This window comes from Kwoniella dejecticola, chromosome 6, assembly GCF_000512565.2.
Source record: "Kwoniella dejecticola CBS 10117 chromosome 6, complete sequence".
Classification (NCBI taxonomy): domain Eukaryota; kingdom Fungi; phylum Basidiomycota; class Tremellomycetes; order Tremellales; family Cryptococcaceae; genus Kwoniella; species Kwoniella dejecticola.
In genome coordinates, this window is record NC_089306.1 from 696,962 (window position 1) to 719,738 (window position 22,777).

The 22,777-nt window shown below is 48.9% G+C and overlaps 4 protein-coding genes across 4 annotated transcripts; 1 reads left to right on the forward strand and 3 right to left on the reverse strand.

The window, feature by feature from the left end:
• Positions 1-516: 516 nt before the first annotated feature.
• On the reverse strand, positions 517-1,434 carry I303_105136 (uncharacterized protein; the record flags this gene model as incomplete). Its single annotated transcript, XM_018408711.1, has 1 exon — positions 517-1,434. One exon carries the CDS (start codon positions 1,432-1,434, stop codon positions 517-519), a length of 918 nt encoding a protein of 305 aa, XP_018262402.1.
• An 826-nt stretch (positions 1,435-2,260) lies between these two features.
• On the forward strand, positions 2,261-10,614 carry I303_105137 (uncharacterized protein; the record flags this gene model as incomplete). The annotated part of the gene is made up of 12 exons (XM_065969100.1): positions 2,261-3,592; positions 3,643-4,514; positions 4,570-6,796; positions 6,874-7,040; positions 7,089-7,147; positions 7,200-7,662; positions 7,721-9,052; positions 9,122-9,405; positions 9,479-9,649; positions 9,727-10,234; positions 10,318-10,406; positions 10,484-10,614. The coding sequence occupies 12 exons, from the start codon at positions 2,261-2,263 to the stop codon at positions 10,612-10,614; spliced, it is 7,635 nt and encodes a 2,544-aa protein (XP_065825172.1).
• Positions 10,615-10,844: 230 nt separating this feature from the next.
• On the reverse strand, positions 10,845-19,196 carry I303_105138 (uncharacterized protein; the record flags this gene model as incomplete). The annotated part of the gene is made up of 27 exons (XM_018408709.1): positions 10,845-10,882; positions 10,947-11,014; positions 11,093-11,489; positions 11,557-11,714; positions 11,778-12,103; positions 12,174-12,256; positions 12,315-12,412; positions 12,473-12,580; positions 12,633-12,662; positions 12,729-12,908; positions 12,971-13,294; positions 13,365-13,595; positions 13,685-14,044; positions 14,107-14,805; positions 14,865-15,019; positions 15,085-15,309; positions 15,372-15,409; positions 15,478-15,553; positions 15,615-15,740; positions 15,802-15,882; positions 15,948-16,198; positions 16,296-16,474; positions 16,562-16,745; positions 16,821-16,905; positions 17,016-17,862; positions 17,936-18,088; positions 18,154-19,196. 27 exons carry the CDS (start codon positions 19,194-19,196, stop codon positions 10,845-10,847), a joined length of 6,543 nt encoding a protein of 2,180 aa, XP_018262400.1.
• Positions 19,197-19,805: 609 nt separating this feature from the next.
• Positions 19,806-22,693, reverse strand: I303_105139 (uncharacterized protein; the record flags this gene model as incomplete). The annotated part of the gene is made up of 4 exons (XM_018408708.1): positions 19,806-21,530; positions 21,583-21,958; positions 22,051-22,119; positions 22,200-22,693. The coding sequence occupies 4 exons, from the start codon at positions 22,691-22,693 to the stop codon at positions 19,806-19,808; spliced, it is 2,664 nt and encodes an 887-aa protein (XP_018262399.1).
• Between the last annotated feature and the right edge of the window lie 84 nt (positions 22,694-22,777).

Below are 22,777 nucleotides of genomic sequence, written 5' to 3' on the forward strand. Positions count from 1 at the left end.
GCGATAGGGCGACAGAGCATTTTGAGGCGCTTTTCTGTTTCTTTCATACGAGTATTAAAGGGTCATTTGGTCTTGAATCTCATCGTCCTTTTTTGGGTTTTCTTGGGTATTAAGTGGATCGTCGAACCAGTTTATCATCAGTCATTGTCGTTGTCGTTGTCGTTGTCGTGGTCATCGTGATACCCTTTATATCCATACTTCTATTCTTGTTGTCATATAGTATTCTTGTATGTCAGATTTCAGGTCTTGTTGTTATTGTAGACCTTGATCAAAAAGCATGTTGAGATATGTATACATGTCCACTGTGCACTACATACAACAAAGCACTCGATATTCATAAGACGCACAACTTCTTCGATCTACCAGTCTACATGTACAAGATAATCGATTGATTGTCTGGTATATACGTGTATACAACATCAGGATGATTCTACAACGGGTTGATCTAATCTTGAGGAAACTCGTACTCGCATAGAATAGTATAATCGGCTTGTGATCCATAATAGGCGTTACTGCTCAAGGTACTCTGGTTTCGTCCGGCGACACCTTCTTCGTGTTTGCGCTCGTGCCGATGCCGGTGTTCAAACCCGGAGTGGGGGTCGTACTGGTACTAGCCGCAACGTTCAAAAGCTCCAAAACGTGCGGGGTCAAAGTACCTCGTCCATTCCCATTACCCAACCTCGACAATTTATCCGCCAAGAAATTATCTTTGCCCCACACCCACCGGGCCTTGATCGTGATTCCATACTCGTTGATCAGGTCGTCTATCTCGTCGAATATCTTCTTCACTTGAGGCGATTTTGTGAATGGTCTATTTGTTCTACCGGTAGTGGTATTGGTACCGGTACAGGAATTGGTACTGGGATTGGTAACGGTATCGCTCTGAGCGTCCTCTTCGAATTTCGTCTGATGGGTATATTTCAAATTGGATGTCGTTGTTGTTGTCGTCGTCGATGTCGACGCCACGATGAACGGTATCGGCGAACTGAGGAACGCGGAATAAGGCGAAAGATGTTGAAGTGGATTTTGAAGTGGATTCGAAGTGAAGAACAGCCCCCTTCGTTTATTATGTATCGATAAATGGAATATCGAAGCGTATTTATACCTGTGGGAGAGGGTCTGATACACCTGGTAATTATCTATATAACACCATACTTTCTTCCCCTTTAACTCGTTACACCATTTCCTCAGACTAAGTAATAATGCTTTAGCCTCGATCAACTCGGTCGACCCTTTCCCGCCGGATAAATAATGATGGGTATCCTGCCATACGTCTAAGGGTTTCGATTGGGGGCCTAGGTGACCGCCATAACCCGTTCCAGAGGCGTCGGACCATACTTCCCACCGAGGAATTAGGGGGGTAGAGAAAGTGCGCAGGAGATGATCCCACCTTCGGAGGAGTTTGTATGTCAGAGTAGAAGATAATTTGGGCATGGTCGTGGTTGTGAGTTTGATCTTTGTTGAGATTTGACCCAGCCAGCACGATCGAGATATCTCGGAGGATACGGTACTTCGCGACAATGGGATTAAGAAGATCGAGGGGTGTCCGATCGTTAACTGAATGTTGGAGGTTCACTGCGAGAAAAGGAAGCCTACTCTTCCGGTTAATCAGTACACACGACCACTGCGAACAAAGGGGGTTCGGCCAGAAGAAGGACATAAGATGTAGTTGGCCAGTAGATTTTACTCGACTCACCCGCACAAACGTGTGTCTAGTCTATCCTCGCCTGATCTGATCGAGTTTTCGGGCCGTGTCTCTCTGCTTGTTCTCGGTCGGTCGATCGATATAATTGTCATATCATGTTGAGGTTGTATGGACTGTAAGATCAGTTCGACAGGTATTGCCGCTGTTATGACCAAAGTATGCAGGATCGCGCTGACGAGATATACAATAACGATAACAACGCCTGTGATGGATATGACGCGGGTTTGTGTCCCATGTAGCCGGTCGATCGTTTATCGACACTAGGTCGTCGGAGATCGCCTAATCTCGAAACAGGTACAGATCCACGTGGTCGATTGTTATTGTGACAAAGTGGATTCAAGGTCCAGGCGCAGCGCGTTGATTCTGATTACACGAAATTGATGGCATTCAAGACCTACTCCTTCACGATTGTCTGTTTGCCCTCATCTTCTCATATCGCCCTGACATTCGCAGACCTCCTGGAGAACATGTGCGACAACGTAAAACCTGATCTACCATCGATGCTACGATAAGCTTTCTGAGCTGCTCGATCAGCGACGGCAAGTCCAGTACAGAATGTCGACTTCATTACAAATCGATACGAATTTGACAGTACCTGCTAGCCATGCTCACTCGAGCGCCAAACCATCCCCTCTCCCTTCGAATACCCTCACGACATTCCCAAACCCCTTCGAAGATGAGCCCGAACAGGGTATCTTACCGAGCTTCCTGTCGAAAGTCAAGCAGACTTTCGCATCATCTTCCAATACCTCTTCGGCCAACAGTCCAGTAGAGAACGTCAAGGGGAAGGGATTAGACAAAGGATCTTTGGATATCACAACTTCTAGTACCTCTAGTGTAGTGCCAGGTTACAACGAAGTCAAGGCAAAGCCGCATCAGACCGAGGCTCAAGCTATAGCTGAAGCGGTCAGGAAAGGTGCCCAGCAAGCTGCTTTAGCGGCTTCTTCTCGAGCGCAACACGCCTCTCAGCAAAGCCAATATCATGCCTCCACCTCTGCAAGCAGTGATCACGGGCAAATACAAGCAAGAAGACAATCTTCTGGACACGCAATAATCCCTACGATTCAGCCAATATCTGTGATATCGGAATCCTCCCGCCCTCCAGCCGCTGCATCCACCGCATCATCATCCACTCAGATTACCTCGCCCAAAACTCTGCCCGCGGCTGCCAATAGCAGATCTCTCAGACCACCTTTAAGTACCGTCAACTCCGTGGGCAGTGCGACATCTTCCCTCCAATCGCCTTCCATCTCATCGTCATCCCATTCCAATACGCACAGCCATGCTCCTTCACGAAGGTTCCAAGCACCTACCGAACGTCAATGGAAGCCGTCGCTAGCGGCTCCTGCTCAGGTCACCATATCGCCGGTGACGAGCGTGACCACCACGGTTCAAGCGGCTAGTAGTTCACGGCGACCACAAACTCCCGAGACTACTACACCTTTTCCTGCCGGTCCTGGCCGACCTCGAGCTCATTTCAACATTCAACCGCCGACGATCGGCAATGGTGGATCAGGAGGAGGTATAGCATCCTCGAGATCCATTACTCCTCTGCAACATCACGCGCACGTGAATTCTCAGAATCTGCGCGTTCGTCGGAGCTCCATTGCGACCTTGCCTGACTCGCCCAGCTCTATATCGATATCCACGATGTTAGCCTCGAATGCGGAACTGTCAAAGAACTTTAATTATGTTCCAGGTTTTCCGCTGAACCAGGACGATTCTAGATCGATACGGAGCGTGGCTCTTGGTGGAGGCGGATTTGGCGCTTTCGTAAAGAAGCAGAACTCAGTGTCGAAGATTATTAGGAGGATGAGGGGCGAAGGGCTGAGCAAGCATTACTGGATGGCGGATGAGAGCTGCAAAGAGTGTTATGATTGCAAATCAGTGCGTCATTTCACTTGAACTCTAGGGTTAGTAGTTGATCACTTACACAGGTTTTCACTGCCTGGCGCCGGAAACACCACTGTCGAATATGCGGTCAAATATTTTGTTCTCGTTGCGCTTCAAACATCATCGGAGCCAGAAGATTCGGTCAAGAGGGTGCCGTCCGCGTCTGCAACCTTTGCCTGAAAATCATGGAAGAGTATAGGGACGACGACGAAGATGATAGGCGGTCGATCAATTCAGTTTCTACTTCTGTTCATCGATTCCCTAGTATATCGGATCGAGCCTTTCTGGACGCATCTATATCACCTGAAGTCCCCTACGCGAAATCGCCTTTCGCAGCGAGTCAGCTTTTCACTAGTCATCCGAACGAATCGTTGACCGCAATCGATGAGAGCTCTGTACCGACGCGGTGGAGAGGTGATCGAGATTATGATGGACCGTACACGCCTGTTGAGATGGGCGACGGTTCACAGCATTCCGATTCTGAAGACGCTCACATATGGGCTTCGAGTAGACCGCAGACGGCTGCGCCATTCCGAAGACCGATGGAAGAGGATCAGAAGAGTAATCATGTAGCTGAAAACGAAGATGAAGACGTTGAAGCCGCACCGAGATCAAACCCAAGTAGCCCGGAGAACACAGCTAATGCAACGGACAGGAGAGCAGAACCCCCTAAGATGGGCGACATGGGTCCGCCTGCTGTACCTATGCCGCCAAGGGTGGAATTTCCCAGAACGGACACTATGTCCACAGATGGTGGGCTGGAGACCAGAGTCCCGCTTGCCAGAATGGACTCAAATGCTCCTCTTATCGGACTTCGGACGAGGCTCAGCTCGAGAGCAAGTCAAGGCGGATTGACTGCTTTACTAGACTCGGAGAAAACGGAGGGACTGTGGAGAGCCAGATCTCACTCGTTCGCGTGAGTCAGCTGCATCACTATCAACAACAACCCGAGCTGATCTCCTCATGTGTAGACAACGCCCCGAGATGCTGTCTGGCGCTAGCTTGGGCCACTTCCACCTGATGCTCCAACAGGCAATCGCCCGAGCGGAACTCCCCAATGCTCAGCAGTGGCACCGGACCCTCAGCCATCTGCTACTGAAAGTCTCGACCAACCTTCAACCCAACGTCAGAGCAGGAGACGACATCGACGTCAGAGCCTACGTCAAAATCAAGAAAGTTCCAGGCGGAAAGATCAGCGATTCGGAATACGTCGATGGGATTGTCATCAGCAAAAACGTCGCTCACAAAGCTATGCCTCGTCGACTCGTCAATCCTCGTATCATGGTTGTCACCTTTCCGTTAGACTACCACAGGGTAGAAAACCAGTTCATGTCGCTTGATCCGATATTGGCACAGGAAAAAGACTACCTTCGACTCTTGACGAAGCGAATCATCGATGTCCGACCTCACATTGTTCTGGTTCAACCATCGGCGTCCAGAATTGCTTTGGAATACCTTTTAGAAGCGAATATAGCCGTAGCCCGGAGCGTCAAAGTCTCGGCTATCCATCAAGTAGCAAGATGTACTCAAGCGGATGTTGTGGCCTCCATGGACCGCCTTGCCCTGGAACCTAGATTAGGAAGATGTTCGGAGTTCAGAATACAATCGTTCGAACATGAACTGATACCTGGAAGAAGGAAGACCTTGATGAGGTTTGAAGGTGGTCATAGGGAGCATGGGTGCACCATTATACTGAGAGGCGGAGACCTAGCAACCCTCAGAAAGGTCAAAATCGTGACCGACTTTATGGCGCTGGTAGTGTATCACCTCAAAAACGAGATCATCCTGTATAACGACGAACATAACATCTTCCCGCCCCATCCAGCTTTACCAGCGGAATACCAAGATTTGCTCGAAGTGCTCAATGAGGTAGATCCGGCCATCAACGAGAAGTCCACGCCTGAACCTGCAATCATACAGGTAACAGACGTCGATGGAAATGAGGAACCTTTGACGCCCAAACCGGTGAACGTTGGAAAAGGAGAAGAGGAGGATGAGAAACAAGTGGAACGACGTGAAGCTTTGCAAATCACAAAGCAGATCGCTGAATCGCTCCAGCCATATCTTCAGACCGTCCTTTCCGCCTCAGCCGCTATACGTTTCCCACCACCAGCCACTTTGGCGAAAATGGCAGAACTTGACAGAAGCCTTGCCAATTTGCGACAAAGTATAGACGATGAAGAGGCAGCCCAGATCCTACAGGAAGAAAGCAAACGAGTCGAACCAACGAAAACCGTTAGTCCTGCGACAGAAATGGAATCTTCGTCCTCCTCCACGACTTTGGTTACTTCGGTGGTGGACTCTTCCGAGTCTGGCAATACCGAAATGACCAGTACCACAGCTATGAGTGCGATTCCGTTGGTCGCTGCGCCTACAAAGGAAAGTGCTCGTGATCCCTACAGAGTGTTGCGCAAACCTGAAGAGGTCTCCCGAGAAAGTGCCCTGTCACAGGTTGCACACGACCACTCGGAACAGTTGAAATTGTGGCAATGGTATACCCGAAGATTCATTGAGCCACTTCGAGCGGAAGATTACCAAGGCATCGTATATTTGTACTCACTAGGATGTGAGGGTACAGATAAACCGTGTGTTGAGCCCGCGCTTCAGACTATCAACTTCTATCAACCGGACGATCGGACTTTGGGTCAATTCCTTGAAGATTTGGCTATCAACGCTGCGCAACGTTGCACAAGCAAGACGTGCGAACGATTATTGTTGTTCCATTTCCATCTACTGGTCCATGGTGAAAGAAGGCTCCAGATTGCCATGGATCAATTCCCATGTCCATCCCCGGGACACGAAGACCAAATCATCACTTGGTCATACTGTCGTCTCTGCGCTACCCCTTCACCGACCACTATTCTTCGCGAAGAAACCTGGAAGATGTCTTGGGGATCGTATCTCGAGCATTGCTTCTACCCGCCCGAAACTCGAGCTGGATTCACATGCCCTCACGATGCCTTTCGAGATCAGATCCGATACTTCGCTCATAGGAACTTGGCGATCCGTATCCATAATGAATCTGTGGATATATACGAGCCTCAGAGACCATCGATCAGGTTACAGGTTAGAGCGGAGACCAAAGTCGTGTTGAAAAATCAAGAGTACGAAAGTGCTCTACATAAGAATACAGCTTTCTTCGATTCTGTCTTGTTCAGGTTGAGGAGCTTCGATACGGAGATTTGTCAGCCTGAAAAAGTGAGTGCGAGACATTTCTTGGTGCCTGCATCTTGCAACAATAGCTATCGAGCTGACTTATATTCGGTTGCGCACAGATTGGATCGCTCAAGACTGCCTTGGAAAGCATGTTATCGAGAGCAGTAGCTGATCGAGAGGAAATGGTAAACCTCCTGAATCGAACTTACAAACTTACTCCGATGACAGACGTCCTAGCACTGAATATGGTACTGAGAACTCTACAGGACAAGGTTGTGCAGTGGGAGTAAGTATTGGCATTCTCCGTCTTGATCAAGGCTAATATAGTATAAAGCTCCGACTTTGCGGAAATGGAGAAAACTTTCATGCCGTCCGAAAAGGATTTGAGGCGGAGTGAGTAACCAGTCACCACAAAATCTCTATTTAGCTAAAATGATCTGCGCAGTGACGGCGACCCATTTGAAACGGCTTTTCGCCAATCAAGATGTGTTCAATTCGCTGGACCGAAATGTCGCTAGTCTGACTGTATCCGAAGCGGACGAGAAAGAAGTCAAAGATGTTTCGACCGATACGACACCCGCTCCGAGCGAACCGGTGACCCCAGGACTTTCGTCGGTGGACACCGAGTCGACCAGTCTGTCCACCGAACCTCCTACGCTTGATCTGAATCAGGAATCGGAAGATGTGATCACGCCCATGGGCGGATTGCTTCGCGAGGAACCAAACCCGCTTTCCCAGCCACCAACCCCGGCTCCCGAGCGAGAGTACGATAGCGATTCCACCATTTCTGCGATTAGGAGAGACTCGCCTGAAAGAAGCCCAATGGGAAGAGTTGAATCGAGTGGAGTGGACAGTGATGCTCATCAATTTGTGTCTCGTCTACCTCGTCGCTCAAGACCAGCGCCAAGGTGAGTCAACACCGCCGAGTGTATGAGAAGCCCAGTGATCTGATGCTTTTTCACGCAGCATTGCCGATCTTGTTCAGCGGTTCAACGATGCGACGAAATTACAACCTTTCGTGTCAACAGAATCGCCCGAGCGGCCCGAGTCGTCAGGGTCGATGCGTCGAAAAGGTCGACGGAGCCCTCACCCGGAAGCTTCTGACAGTGATCACAGTCACAAAGCTCGTCCACGCTTGCGAAGGGGTCGCACCGAACAGCCGCCTGTGAGATATAGGGAGGTCAACAAGCCTAGCGGTCTTTTGTCAGATGGTGATCGGAGCTATGCTGCGAATGCTTCCCGCATTCCATCGACTTTCGGTCGGAAGCGATCTGTCGTTGGGCAATCGTCGGATCATCTGCGCCCCGGTCTCAAGTCCAGAACGCCCTCTTACACTGGTCGTGTATCTCCACACTCTCCTCGGTCCACTCGAACTTCACCTGAGCGCCCGCAGCAAATGGTTGCTACCTCATCGAATTCAGCCGCACACGAGACGAAGCCTCGTATGTCGGGCAAAGGCAAAACACCAAGCGCTCCCGATCAGCCTTCTGGGCGCACTTCGCCTAGTCTCATCCGCACGGCTGCCAGGCGTACACTCGCCAGCTCCTCACGAGTCACCTCGATAGCCAGGCACTTTGACCGGTTATCTCGCGAGGCTGAACGGGAGCGCCAAAAGCGGATCTCGATGGTACGAGGTAAACGTGCTAGACCTGTCGGAGTGACTAAAGCGAAAGTTCAGGTTTTCGATAATCTACGAGACGCGTTCAGGGATGAATCCGACACGGACTCTTCTGAAGCTGATAACGAAGAGGATGAAATGGGCAGTGACGATAGTGCGGAGTCTACTGGACAAGGTCAAGTTGACGAAGACGGTCAAACCAGAGCGACTCGAAGGAAATCGTCACCGACCAAATCTCGATCGAGGAAATCATCGCCCACCAAGGCGCCTACACCTCTTGAACCTATTCCGGTAAAATCCTCGATATCCACTGAATCTATCCCTGAAGAAGGGAGTAAAACCGACGAGATACCTATTGCGGCATCGGGAGCTTCGCTGGCCACTCAATCAGTCCTGAGCGACGCTCGCTCAGAGATGTCATTCACGGATCGACTCCAGATTGAGCTACCAAGTTTCGAAACCTCTGCGCCTCTGCCTAGTCATCCCGTAACCCCTCAACTGTCAACCGATACTGCCGATGAGCTGCCCAAAGGACCTCAGCATCCCACAATGTCGCAGATGTCACAAATGTCCGAGAGCGAGTTGAGCTCGGGCGGCGTAGAACGATCTAGTATACTGAAAACTTTGACTGGATTGTGGGCTTTCCGAGCTGGTGACTTCACTCCGCTGGAGTATCCCCTGTGAGTTGAAAATGTCGTTACTTCTTTATGTAAGCCGGACGCTCATGTAGCTCAAATATGTGTGTGCAGGTCTGCCTCAGAACACCTCTTTGCCGATTCAAGAGTGATCATCCGCGAAAACGAACCTACAAGTATCATTGCCTTCACATTGAGCTCGAAGACGTACAGGGATAAGATGCGAGCCGAAGCGAATCAATCGAAAGCTGGTACTGGCGGGAAGACGGAGGCGTTCATGCCTGAAGACCATCATCACGGGCAAGACCGGGCTTCCACATGGGATATAGTCTCCATGGATGAAGCTATGGACAATGATGGCGATCTGAGGCGAGAAGGAGGAACTCATCTGAAATATGGTAAGCCATGAGCTATGCCAAAACACTGGAACGGAGATCGGGTTTATTCAGCTGAATTTGATTTGTGATGCAGACTTCGAATCTGGTGCTTCCACTATATTCTGCAGGATCTTCTTCGCCGAACAATTCGCAGCGCTACGATCTGCCTGTCAATGCGAAGACAGCTTTGTAGAATCGCTGGCTCGGTGTGTGCAATTTGATGCGTCGGGAGGCAAATCCGGCTCGGCCTTCCTCAAGACCAAAGGTGAGTGTTCCCATCTCTTCCATCTCTGGTCTCTCCTCCAGCATCCACAAAGCTGACTGTCGGCTATCACCTCACAGACGACCGATTCATCGCCAAAGAAATATCTCGATTGGAGATGGACGCACTCACCAAATTCGCACCTGCCTATTTCGAATACACGCGTAAGGCATTCCAAGGGCAACGGCCTTCTGTGCTCGCTAAAATCTACGGATTCTTCAAGATCGGCTATCGCAATGCCATAACAGGGCGATACATGCGTATGAACGTGCTGGTCATGGAGAATCTGTTTTACGAGAGGCGATTCTCCAAGATATACGACTTGAAAGGGTCAACTCGAAATCGTTTGATCCAAGCTACGGGAAGGACCAACGAAGTCTTGTTAGATGAGAATTTGATGGAGATTGTGTATAAACACCCCTTATACCTCCGAGATCATTCCAAGCGGATCCTGAGAACGGCTCTATTCAACGATACCCTCTTCCTATCGAATCTGAATGTCATGGATTATTCGCTTGTGGTCGGGGTCGATTCGGAAAGACATGAACTGGTAGTTGGTATTGTCGATTATATACGGACTTTCACTTGGTACGTACAGTATCACCCGACCGACTCTGTTTTGTTTCTTTCCTTAAGAAATCATTGCTGATTTATTGTGTAACGATCTACAGGGACAAGAAATTGGAATCTTGGGTGAAGGATTCGGCTTTCTTGGGGGGAGCGGGCAAAGGTGAACCCACGATTGTCACACCGAAACAATGTGAGTCTGGCTAATACCTACAGCAATCAAACTGCACTGTCCGAAAAAGCTGATGACGAGCTTGTCTGGGTTAATAGACAAATTACGATTCCGGACCGCCATGGAGAGATTTTACTTCCCTTCGGTGCCTGACAGGTGGACCAAAGTGGGGATAGAAGAAGTGCCCGTCGAAGAAGATGGTCAATCTTCGATCCATGCTACCATATAAATTGAAACGAACAAATACATAACTCGGCAAGATGCAGTGGAAAGATGGACTCAAACGATGATCCCTTCTTGTAAATATACATACTCATTGTACATAGATATAGAATACTTATTTATCCTGTTGTGCCATTATGCTAATGTCCATGATCATTAATGCTATCATTATAACCTTTTGTATGCATACAAGAATGCCGTCGTCGTTATGATCGTTAAAATTGGCCTGATTAGATCTTAAGCGTCTTCTTTATCAACTGCTTCTCGCATCATGTCTACCGAGCATCATGATAAATTAGCCTATGGCCTATGAAACAGAGTCGTCTTCCAGTAACTCACCTCCCCACACTGAAGTAGCCATCGAGTCAAAGTAATCCTCCGCAACAACTTCTTCGGTCGGCGATTCCCTATGGCATTTGATGAAAACCAAGATCAGATACAAATCCACAATAACGAGACGGAGCATGGAATAGACCCAAACTCACCGCCTATAATGAGCATCCTCAGAAGAAAGCATACTTCCATTTGAGCCTTGTCTACCGAACGACGGCCTGGATTGATGGCTTCTTGGCCTGGTGTTTCCTGTACTTCCTACTGATAACGCTGGGGAGTGCCTGGAGACGGCGGGATTGTTGAAGGTCACCTCGGGCGACAAGGGATGAGATTGAGATCCAGTGCTTCCAGGAATTTCGGGCGAATGGGAAAGCGAATGGGTCGGACTTGAAGATCTCGATTGTGGAGGCGAGGGGGTGATTTCGCGAAGACCAGCTGCTGGCTGCCGTTCGCGTTCTCGCGAAAGTGATATATCGTGGAACGGATTCCGATCGAGCTCTTCTAGAGGCGGAGTTGCCGGCATAGGTTCTAGAACAATTGCAGGGATGCCTAATATGGAGAAGCGATAAATGAGCAAGATGACGATTTCTGCAATGAAAATTCTGGTCAAGCTTACCTTCGGCCTCAGCGTTCAGAGTGCGCCTTCGTTCGTCTCTAGACGCCAGAAACCTTCTCCTCCAGTATATAGTTCGCAACAATCCTCTGACTCGATCTAGATTCACAAGATCCGTCACCCGTTCGGTCTTGGCTCTTCTTACTAACAGGTCATCCAGCCTGATATGCCGATTGCGTCAGCTTATTTCCTCGAGAATCGGATGTCACAGTGGATCGACCCACTGTAATGCCTTCTCATCGTCGATCAACTTATAATGAGACAACATCATCAGCATCGAAGTAAAGCTGATCCCCCGTCCTTCTTCTTCCGAGATCTTAGCTTCGCTGTACAGCCTAGCGAAGAGTAATCGCCTTTCTCGCACTTTGCGATAATCGATATGAGCGATCTGATCTTCCAGTCTCCTTATGTCCACCGCGCGTTTCACGCCAGTCACAACAAAGAGCTTGCCGGAGGCATTATCGACTGGGTCCGGGAGGGAATTACGTATCATGTTAGGTATACTATGTTCTATGGGGTATGTACGGACTTCGAAGACACCGGTCAAGCGCTAAAGCAAAAGGTTCATAAAGTGGGTCAAGCCTTGTGTCATACCATGGGCGATGTGAAGAATCACTTACCGAGAAGAATCGCACAAAGTCTTTTCGTCTGATGTAACCAGTACGTTGCGTGTCGAATTCCGCCCAAAGTCGCTTGAATGCACCTGCAACGTGTGTCAGGTATATTTGTGTCGGTCATATGCGGCGCGAAGATTGACTTACGCATTTCCTCTCGGTTGAGTGATGAACCGCCTGGCATCTGGTAGACATATGCAAAAGACTCGACCACCACACCGGTAAACATATTCAAGAAAATATACCTGAGAAGCAGTGTCAGGAGAAGATCGAAATCTGGTATTCGACAAAGAAGGTCAACTCACATCGATACGATGTTCCAGCTAATGAACAAGGTATATGCGCCAGGCGCACTTCCGCAATCGGACTCGAGGAAATTGCTATTCTCTGTGCACCGAGGCGGGGAGATCGTGCTATTTTATATTGTCAGTCTACACCTTGCTCATCGATCGAATCTCAACTCACTAGTCGTGCATGTACCCATTCCATCCTTCACTATAAAATGTTTCCTGTTAACAAACCTTGCGTGGCGAGTCAGCAAATAGAAAAGACTAAACTCACCCCGTAGACATGAACGCAAGCATGATCAAAGCGTTGCCGAACGAGTAATAATTCTGGAACCTCGTTCCAGCGTTATTGCCCATTTTGGTCAAGCCAAAGACCTCGAGATACATGATCGCGAACCATATGAAGAGTGTTGCCCAGAGTAAGAACAAGTTACCAATAGCAGGCAGACTCGCTCTGACGAATCGCAGATCAGCCAAGAGCCAAGTACAATCAGGATTATGTAATTCAACACTCACACTGAAGTCTTGAAAAGCTGATTCAACGAGCTGATACGTTGTACCAATTTGAGCGATATCGAAACCAAGAACAATTTTTGGAGTTGCACATTTACTTGATTCCCCGGTAATCCCGCTGAGAGAGCCTGTAGGGCTGGGATGGTGGTGGCGAAACTGCCAGTAATGACGACCACGTCGAAAATGTTCCATCCGTTCGACCTGAATGACTTGAGGCCAAGACCGTAGAACCGTATGAGGAGGTCGATGGCGTATAAAACCGTGAGGCAGAGGAAGATAACGTCGAGCTGGATTTCTGTAAGTATGTTATCGGAGAAATCTTGCATCCTGTCAACATCTCTGGGCTCAGCTGATGATCTCTCAGACCGGACCGTTCGGAGCTAAAGAGACAGCTCACATGAGAAGCAGGATATGGAGATAGTATATCCAGGTGAAGCTGACAGCCCAGAAGCCGTCTTTCGTCGTAGCTCTGTCATAACACCATGCTCTCAGGGGCAACGTCGGTCTGCCCTTTGGAAGCTGGGATGGCGTTTGAGCTTTAATGAATTTGGACAGATCCACCCATTGTCTTTGCTCGGTTGTGAGAAGCGCATTTCCAGATCGAGTACTGAAATTCTGGATGATGATACTGCAAAGCATACAAAAATTAGCGGGGATACGCGAAAGATAGTTGTCGCGTTGTCAAACACGCTCAATATAATGAGACGAATGACTTACCTGACGAATAAGGTCAGAATGATGACTCCACCGAAGAGATTGAAAATCAACATGTAGATGGCGTTCCACTGAGAAGCCATATTTTGAGGTTGAAAGTCCCTCCCGACGATATTCATCAACGAAGCCATCACATCGATCCAGCCTTCCAGTGAGACACTCTCGAACAGGATCAAGATAGATTCTCGGAATGAATCAAAGGACCATTTAGATGCATCTAAAGTCGGATTTGCCCATACTCGGGGAACCAGAAACGATATCGAGTCGTCGATAGGCGAGGCTGAATATTCTCCTATACAAGTTGATTTGCCCGATACGTCACCGTCATTACAATAGAATAGCAAGCCGGAGAAGATGTTTAGTCTAAGGAAATATCATGTGATCAGTTGGTGTCAATCGACAGTCAAAACGCATTGCTGACTCACCCCCAGACGGCAAACGGAATCAAGTAAAGCACCATGAGTATTGACGCATCCAAAATCTTCAAAGCCCCAGCAAAAAGCACCGCATGTAAGGTATCTCTCAATCTCGAGAAGAGCGTGATCAATCGCAAAGCTCTGAAACTTTTTAGCGCTCTGGTGACTCGACTGAGACCGCCAATGAAGATGAGCGACGTGGTAGTATTGACCAACAGCGTAATTAGGATGATGAAATCCAGTACGTTCCAAAGGGACAGCAGGTAAGCGTTGGGCGCAAACATGAATCCGTCCGCAATGATCTTGATCAACGCTTCCGCAACGAAAACAGTTCCAAGAGCAACCTCGGTCAAGTCGAACCATGTTCCTCTGATGTAGCCATGTTGACCATAATAGTTCCTTCGGTACGCTGGCGAAGCTACGGCAGCAACGACTATACTGGCTACCACTGCGCTAAACACGATGGTTTTTACTACTAGTTGTAAGATCGGGTGAGCTGGTCGGCCGAATATACGATCACCATATGCAGGTTGAACGCAAGCCTGACAGAACTGGCGGACGGGATTGTTCTGCCTGAAGATCCAGAGCGATTGGTCGAAACTCGGATGAGCTGCTATAAAGTCGGCCTGCTGATTGCGTCGTTCGCGGAGGGCGTCCATATGCTCGTCGCTCGAGGGTCCAGCGTTCAAAGGGGGAAGAAGGTCGGTCCTGGTGTCACCATTGGGTGTTCAGCATATCTCCTTAGCGGAACAGGGGTGAAGACTCACAATCCCCGATCGTCGTCCAAATCGCCGTCCAGATCCTCAAATTTGGGTGTTGTGTGTCTGCGTAGATTCCTTAGCGGAATAGGAGATTCTTCTTTATCCCTTCCAAGGAGTCTTCGCATAGCACCTTTTGCGCCAGCCTTGTCGCCCCAGGCGCCCTAAGTATCTCATTAGTCGTCTGTTTCATGAATCTTATTTATAATACGACCAAGTAAGAACTCACCTCAGAATTGGGTACGCTGCCCACATCAGCTCCAACATTCTGCTTTAGCGGCAGAACCAAGTTAGGCGGAAGAGTTCCGACTTTCACAGCGTTATGTCTCGCCGACATCAGCCTGTAAGGGTTCAGTGTATCGATCCAACTGATGTGTGCCGATTGAGGCTCGGCCCTTCTAATAAATGCTTCGACTTGTTGTTTACGCTTCTGTTCTTCAGCTATGGCGAAGTTCTACCGATTCCCCGACGTCAGAAATCCTTTGCACCACAGAAAGGGCAGTTCATTCAGCTTACCTCGTTGATGACGGCAATGAAAAGTTGCACGAGGATGACTAGCGTATCGAGTCATCGAGGTAAGCTTGCATCACTTCACTTCAAAGCGATGGGTGTGCCTGCTTACAGAAGGAAAACAGCATCCATCCGCACAAGAAGATCGCAGCGATCCAATTCTGCTTGAATTGGCCTTCCGAGCTCATCTGGCGATAATATCGATCAGCTTGATCGGCATGATTGTAAACATGGTTACGACAGACGTACGACATTGTAGAGCACATCTGTCCAATTTTCTGAGGACGAAATCTGATACATCCCCAAGAAGGCGTTGAAAGTCTGGGAGAAATCGATAGGATCACCTTCGATATCACCTCTGAACAGTTGCAGAGCCTTCCCGAACATCACGTCAGCTAAGTCTGCTGCAATCCATATGTGCTTTCGTAGGACTCACCATCAAAGCACTCAGGAAGATCATCAAGAAAAGGAATACAACCATATTCAATAAACCCGCAAAACTACCGAAGAAGGTGTTCTGACAATGCAGGCTCCTCATCAGTATCGTCCGTATCGCAGATAGTAAGCGGGATCATCGCTCACCAAGAGCGGTTTCATCCTTGGAAAAGCCAGAATGACTCTGTACCATCTCAGAAGTTGAAAGATCGTCAACCACGGATATATCCCTCCGTTCGCTATAGCGGGTATCTGGATGATGGAGCATGCTACAGCTAGGAAGAGATCAAAGCAGTTCCGACCGCTGAGGAAGAAAGATCGCCAATCTGGAAAATGGCCTATGATCCGGAGAACCATTTCCAAGTCGAATGCAAGAGTGAAAGCAATCTCGAGGTTTTCTGCGAGTCGGCATGTCTCATCAGTTCGGGTTCATTGTTTCAGTAAATCACGATCATGATTCCTGTTCACCATTTGAGGTCAGGAAAGATGACTCACTCAAAAGCTGCAGCATTGACTGGGACGAGTCCGATGTCTTGGTACCCTGAGTGACCATATCCGCCAGTACCAAGACCACCCAGAACATTTCCGTTCTTCCGTATAAGGTTAAAACCTTATTGTGCATCTTACGCTGCTTATTTTCAGCTGCCCATTGCGGATCCGTCCCAAGCAGGTTTCTGATATCATGACGACCGAGAATCAGTAAGAGTTCCGCGTAAGAAGTCTCGATGATCTGAAAGTTGAGTAGAGAGACCCATACTCACTCGTCACCTCCAAACGCACTTCGTTTCGTCTCAGCCCGAATGTCCGAGAAAGTGTTGACCACCACGGCGACGAGCAGATTCAATAACCAGAAATTAAGGACGATAACCCCTGCTAAGAAGTAAAAGGCCGAGCTGAAGAAGTCCGAGTCCATCGCTTGGTACATGACCGGGGCCCATGTGTTTACTGGAGTATTGGGTGAAGGTAATCAAATTGTCAGCTGTGACGAAGCAGATGGAATCGCTTTGATTGTTGACCCACTTGAACAGATGATTATCACTTGTACGAGCGACTGAAAGATATTATCGAAGCCGCTGACCCCGTTGTTGGGATTATCGTCCGCGGTCTGTGCGTCAGACCAAATCATCGAAATAATCGAAACCAGGTCAGCTAAGTCTGAATGATCATTATTGACTCGCGAGCGGTGTTGGTATTGATGGGAGAGAGCTTACTGACCTTACAAAGTTGACCCAAGGGGCATATATATCCTTTCGGACTGATACTCGACGGGCTCCCATCCAAGTTCAAATACGGCAACTGCAGCAGCGTGTCCGGGTCCAGCGATCCCCCGCATTGCTGTTCAAGCACCACTTCGTTGGTCGCATTGTTCGGGTCCGTGAATGTACACACTCGTCTGAAGGATCCCTTGAACGATTGAACCCCTATGATGGAGAATATCCCAGCTGCGAAAATCAAGAAATACGCCACGGTGATCAACATCGGTCCAGCTCTTTTCAGCGAGTGCAAGATCGTCGTCGTTCCGCTAGTAATCACCAACAACCTCCCAGCTCGAAGTACCGAGAGCGCCCTGAAGATATAGACATGCCGATTTGCGGTGGACTCGTACCCCGATATAGCAAGAAAGAAGGTGATCCAGTATGCTATGACGGCGATCATGTCGATACGATGCCATGAATGTCTCAGATAAGGTCGGCCTTGTAAGGCGAGGTTTTTCTGCTTGGCTACTGCTTTTTGAAATGGTGCTTCAGGTAAAATCGGAATGACTCGTTTGGGTTCTTCTTTCAGCTTAGATATGCTTAAGCCGCTGTTGTTCTGCCCATAACGCGGCACACCAGTACCGCTCCCAGTACCACTACCATTGGAGTCGTTATGGAATCTCCATGCTGCTCGATGGGTATTCCTAGATCTGGTCGATAGGTTCCGCTGCAGGTTGTTCTGCGCTCTGTCTACTCGCCGTTGAACAGTGGGTATCACGCCCGAAGGCGAAAAGAGGAAATCTCGTAGCGATCGATCTGGATCTAGTAGGAAACCAGTGACGACTATACGGGCGAACATCTCCAAGCTGCGCAGCATCAGCGTCAGCACCAGTTTGAGTATCAGCACTTAGAACTAGACCTGGCACATATGGGACTCACGTGAAGATGCAAAATAGGACCAGAAGAGCATAATCGGCCCAAGTCTGGAAATACCCATCATCCACTCTGGGCTCATTGAGTGCCGGCGCCGACTGTATGGCGAGTACGACCACATTCGTGATGATCAGAATGAGGATAGCAGGTTCCGTCCATCTACAACCACACGTCAATTAGGTCGCTGCAACCGAATTGAACCTGGAAAAGCCGGTCGAACTCACGGATACTTCATTAGATTATTCATCGCTATCCTGACTTTGCTATCTCTCCCGAACACTCCTAGCGTCTTACCCCTTAGACCGATTTCAGGTGGTCTCGGATCAGGTCTACTCGGTTCCGGTATCGTCGCCACCCCTCTAATTCCCAGGCCTATACTCTCTTTCTTCGGGGTATGTTCCGTCTCTTCATCATCATCATCACTACCTAATCTTTCTACTCCTCCATTGCGAGCGTGGGCGTGCGCGTCATCCTCCTTATCCACACCCATGATATTGACTACCCTTATACTAGCTGAGCGTATCGTTTTACTAACTTTTCTCAATGTCGAATGCCTCGCTAACCCATTCTCATCATACGGTTTCCTCTTCTTCCCCGGCGAGCCCCTACTTAACGGACTTGATTTTTTACTGTTCGAATTGCTGTTACTATTAGACGGTCCTGCGGAGGCAGAATAATCAACATCGTATGTCTGACCAGGTGTCAATCGTTCTCTATCTTCATGGAACGAGTCTCTCGCAAGCGGCAGGTCTAAATCCGATTGAGAAGAATCCGAGTCGTATTTCCTATTTGTGCCAAACGGCAGATTGGCGGGATGGAGAGGCGATAAAGAGATCTCTTCTTCTACTGGACTTGGACCAGAATCAGGGACGAGACTTTCTTGTGATTGGACTTGTAATGGATGTGTACCTCCCCATATATCTGAAGTAGGGAGCGAATTTGCATATACTATATCCCGCTCTTCCGCTGCTGCCGAGCTAGGATCTAACAGATGCGTTCGAGAAGGCGGAGGGATCGGTAAGCCAATACCCAGCCCAGCGGTATTTGGCTGAGACTGAGACTGGGAATGCAAGAACAAGTTGCTTGTATCTTCCCGGGATCGGTTCCACGATTGTCTTCTGGACAATCCCTCGTGAGTGGGCGAAGAAGGAGAAGCGACGGGCGAAGGTGAATTAGAACGGATTGCTGATGAGGTCGAAATGGCTATACTGTTGTTGGTCGAACGTGAATGTTTTCTGGAGTGAGAGAAAGATGATCGCGAGGTCATAATTCGCTTCTTCACCTATGATCAGGCGAAGAAGCCGAAGATGCAGACGGAAACGAGAGCGCAGAGGGTATTCGAATGATGGTGGAAAGTCACAGCAATCGACCAGGGTATCGATGTGGAGGTATGGACTAGTGCCGAGTCGCAGGAGAAAGCCTGTTTCCTATATTGTAGTCTCGTTGAGTACCATGATCGTGTTATAGATCTATCGATTCTGTCTGGATAGTATTTCAGATTGCATATAGTGAAAGGAATGATCAATCCATCTACGCTCGATAAATATGGTCGAGAACTACGCAACAGTACAGCTTGCACGTGCCTGACGCGGCGCGTCCGATCACTGCCAAGCGTAGCAAGTAACTCAAAGAGCGAATGTTCTGAATATTCTCATATGCATACAAGGTGAAGTCAAGAAAGGCCACTGGAAGTATAGCCTATGCAATGTCCAAAATGAAGTGCGAGAGTCGGTGGCAGCCTTACAAGAATACGTTGTGAATCAAGGAGCGTGTCATAAGAAAGAATGCAATGAAAATGGAAACGATAATTATATAACAACAAACACAAATTCAAGTAAGTGGGTGTAATCACACAATCCAATGTCCTTCATCCTGCCTAACTCGCAAATTGCCTACTCGCTCTCTTCTTTTGCCCTGCTTCATTCCCTTTGTTTCCACCTCCTCTACTCGCTATACCAGACGAACCAGGTTGCGCTGTTGGCGGAGCTGGGACTACGACGCTCTTTCTCCATTCTGAAGCTTGTTTAATTCCCTCTTCTCTTCCTTTCCCTTTATTAGCTCCCCCCATCCCCGGTCCAGGTCCAGGCTCAATCGCAGCTGATTCTCTGTAGAATCTTTCCCGTTCTTTCCTCTTCATCTCTTGCTTCTCCATCATCTTCTGCTTCTCCCATCGCTGTTTGTACTCTTCAAGCTCAATCTCCTCTTTCAGCTTCGAAGTTACCGGATCTTGTAATCGCGATAACCTCTTTCTGTGTCTCTCAGCTAACTCATCATAAGTCATGGCTCTTTGCTGCTGCTGATGTTGAGAAGAACTTCTATTCCCTCCGCCGGAACCTGCGCCGGTCCCCCGCCTATCAGCCGCTGAGCCAATGATTACTGGTGTGCCCAGTTGATCGTGGTACGTTGACGGCCTATCAATGGCATGTCCATCCGATTTCGTCCGTTGCATCGCTTGACGATTGGTTGGATAAGTACCATTATTCCTCGTCTGGTCGGGTGGTCCGAAATCAGACACTCTAGGCTCCAACATACTTGTCGTCCTGTCTCTTCTTTCATCTAAGCCGAAATTCATTGGAGCATAAGTAGAAGAGCGGTGCGGGTAGTTTGATCGACGGTGATGGTGGTCTGACGAGTCCGGGCTGACGACCTTGCGTTCTACGAGATACTTGTCCCACTCAGACTGAGGCGGCGGCGGCGATGAAGGAGAAAGCGCATTCTCAGGTGTATTCGAGCCAATAGCACGCAGACCGAGGAATCCACTGCTTGTAGTGGACAAATGCCGAGATCTAGCTTCGTTCGGTGAAGGCGATCTACCAGAAGAGAAGTCGAGCAAATTATTGCTCGCTGTCGAATAATGTCTATCTCGCTTATCGCCTGTCGTACCGAGCGTCGGCGTCGGAGTCGTTCGTCCAAGTAAGTCAGGCGTCGATGAGCTCAATCGACTCAATTCCGACTTTATACCTTCTCTCGCCTTTCTGACTTCCGCCAGCAAGTTCAGTCGTTCCGTTTCTGAGGGGGTTGGTGAGTGCGGTCGAGGCTCATCTGATTTCAAATCTGTCAATCCCACAAACATGCTCTGTGGTGTCTCCAGCCCAGGTAAAGTAGGTGACTTGGTTTGAACCGGTTCGTAATCTCCTTTGAATTCCTGATCTCGCAGTAAGCTGAGAGCGCTAGATGATCGTTTATTACCGCCGGAATCAGACTCGAAACCGAGTTGAGGTAGAAGGACCGATTCTCGAGTAGCTCTCATGGCTGATCCGTTGAGACTTCCGTATGGGTCGGTTGGACCACTTAATCCTGAACCCGAAGTGGGACTTGCATTGCCGTGCTTTTCTTCCCATTCGTTAAGTTCAGCTCCGACATTTTTGAATCGTTCGGCAGCCTTCTCAATCTCCTCCGCTTCGATTTTCGCCTCTTCCTCTTCACGCATTTTTTTGTATCGCTTAGTGAGGATGTTTAGTACTCGGAACTGGATAGCCGCGCCGATGAGCACCATGGCAGCGAGGATACCGAGCTCGATCATCATCGTCTGAGTGAGAGGGTACTTCAGATCATACAATTTCGGGAAGAGGTCTTTGAAGCCGAGGTTGTAAATGTAAAACTGCATAGTACAAGCGAGTCAGTGTAACTTTTTCGAAAGCCCAGCTACTCACCTCTTTTAGTCCAGCTCGTGTATAGCAGTCTACTCCCAGTGTGAACGCAGTAGCTCCGATCCAAGCGGTTGAAATCAGCATCATCCATTCGTTAGTCTGCTTGGGCAGAGAAGCTACCAATCCTCCGACTGATAAGCCTCCCAGGAGACCCCATCGCCCGAGGACGGAGGTGATGAGACCACCTTGTCGAGTGGCAAGGAGGAACCAGCCGAAAGTGAAACCTCCGATGGCCGATACCCAGTACTTGGCGAACGAGTATAGGAAGATACCGAGGCCTCCGCCGAAAAAGGCTGTGATGATGCACGCAAGAAGATAAAGACCGCGGAGCGTGGTGTTTGGCGGGTTTGGCGAAGGGGGTTGTAAGTTTGGCTCGACACTTGATTTTCAGAGAAGGAAGATCAGCAGAAATCACCAGACATTTTGATGCAGAAGCAAGACGATCGTCACTTTGATCGAGATTCAACTTACCCAAATCTCAGCACCATCACTAGAGTGAATAGCATCAAAGCATATCCCGATGCAATCGCATTTGATGACCTTGAAATGCAAAAATTCAGCTGATCATTCTACTTCATCCACACAGAAACACGATGATCGCCGGAAGCAGCTTCACTTACCATCGATTCTTTCCCCCAAGCACAGCCACCGGGATCCCACTAACAATCAACAACGCTCCCAGCACTCCAAACGCAGGATCGATCTTGATCTTGAACGGCAGGAAATTATCGCCTTCTTCCCATACCTTGTTCTCTCCGTCGAAGGGTATCGTCCCATTTGTGAAATTCCCTTGCCAGATTGATTCATTGATATGATTGTAGTCTGATGCATTCGCAGTGAAGGTGAGGGTCAGAGTCGTGGCTGGAGGCTGGACAGATTCGGATAAACTCGTCGTGGTTGGAAAGGTGGTCAATGTGGTCGTGAATGTTGTGATGTTCAATGTGGGAGTGGGTGAGGATGATGTCGCAGAGGAGTTTGAGGATCGAGACGCTGAATTCGATGCTGACGCCGAGCCAGATCGAGAAGCGGAGGTTGAGGTTGACGAGGAAGGTTGATCCTGAGCGTATACTAGCGGGAGTGCCAGAGCGGCGAGAAAGGGGTTCAAGAGTCGCATTATTCAGCCCTCCGTTACGGACACGCTGTTTTTGTTCACTGGGTATGAAAGAAGGTGTTTGAGGTGGTGAATATGTTGATGATA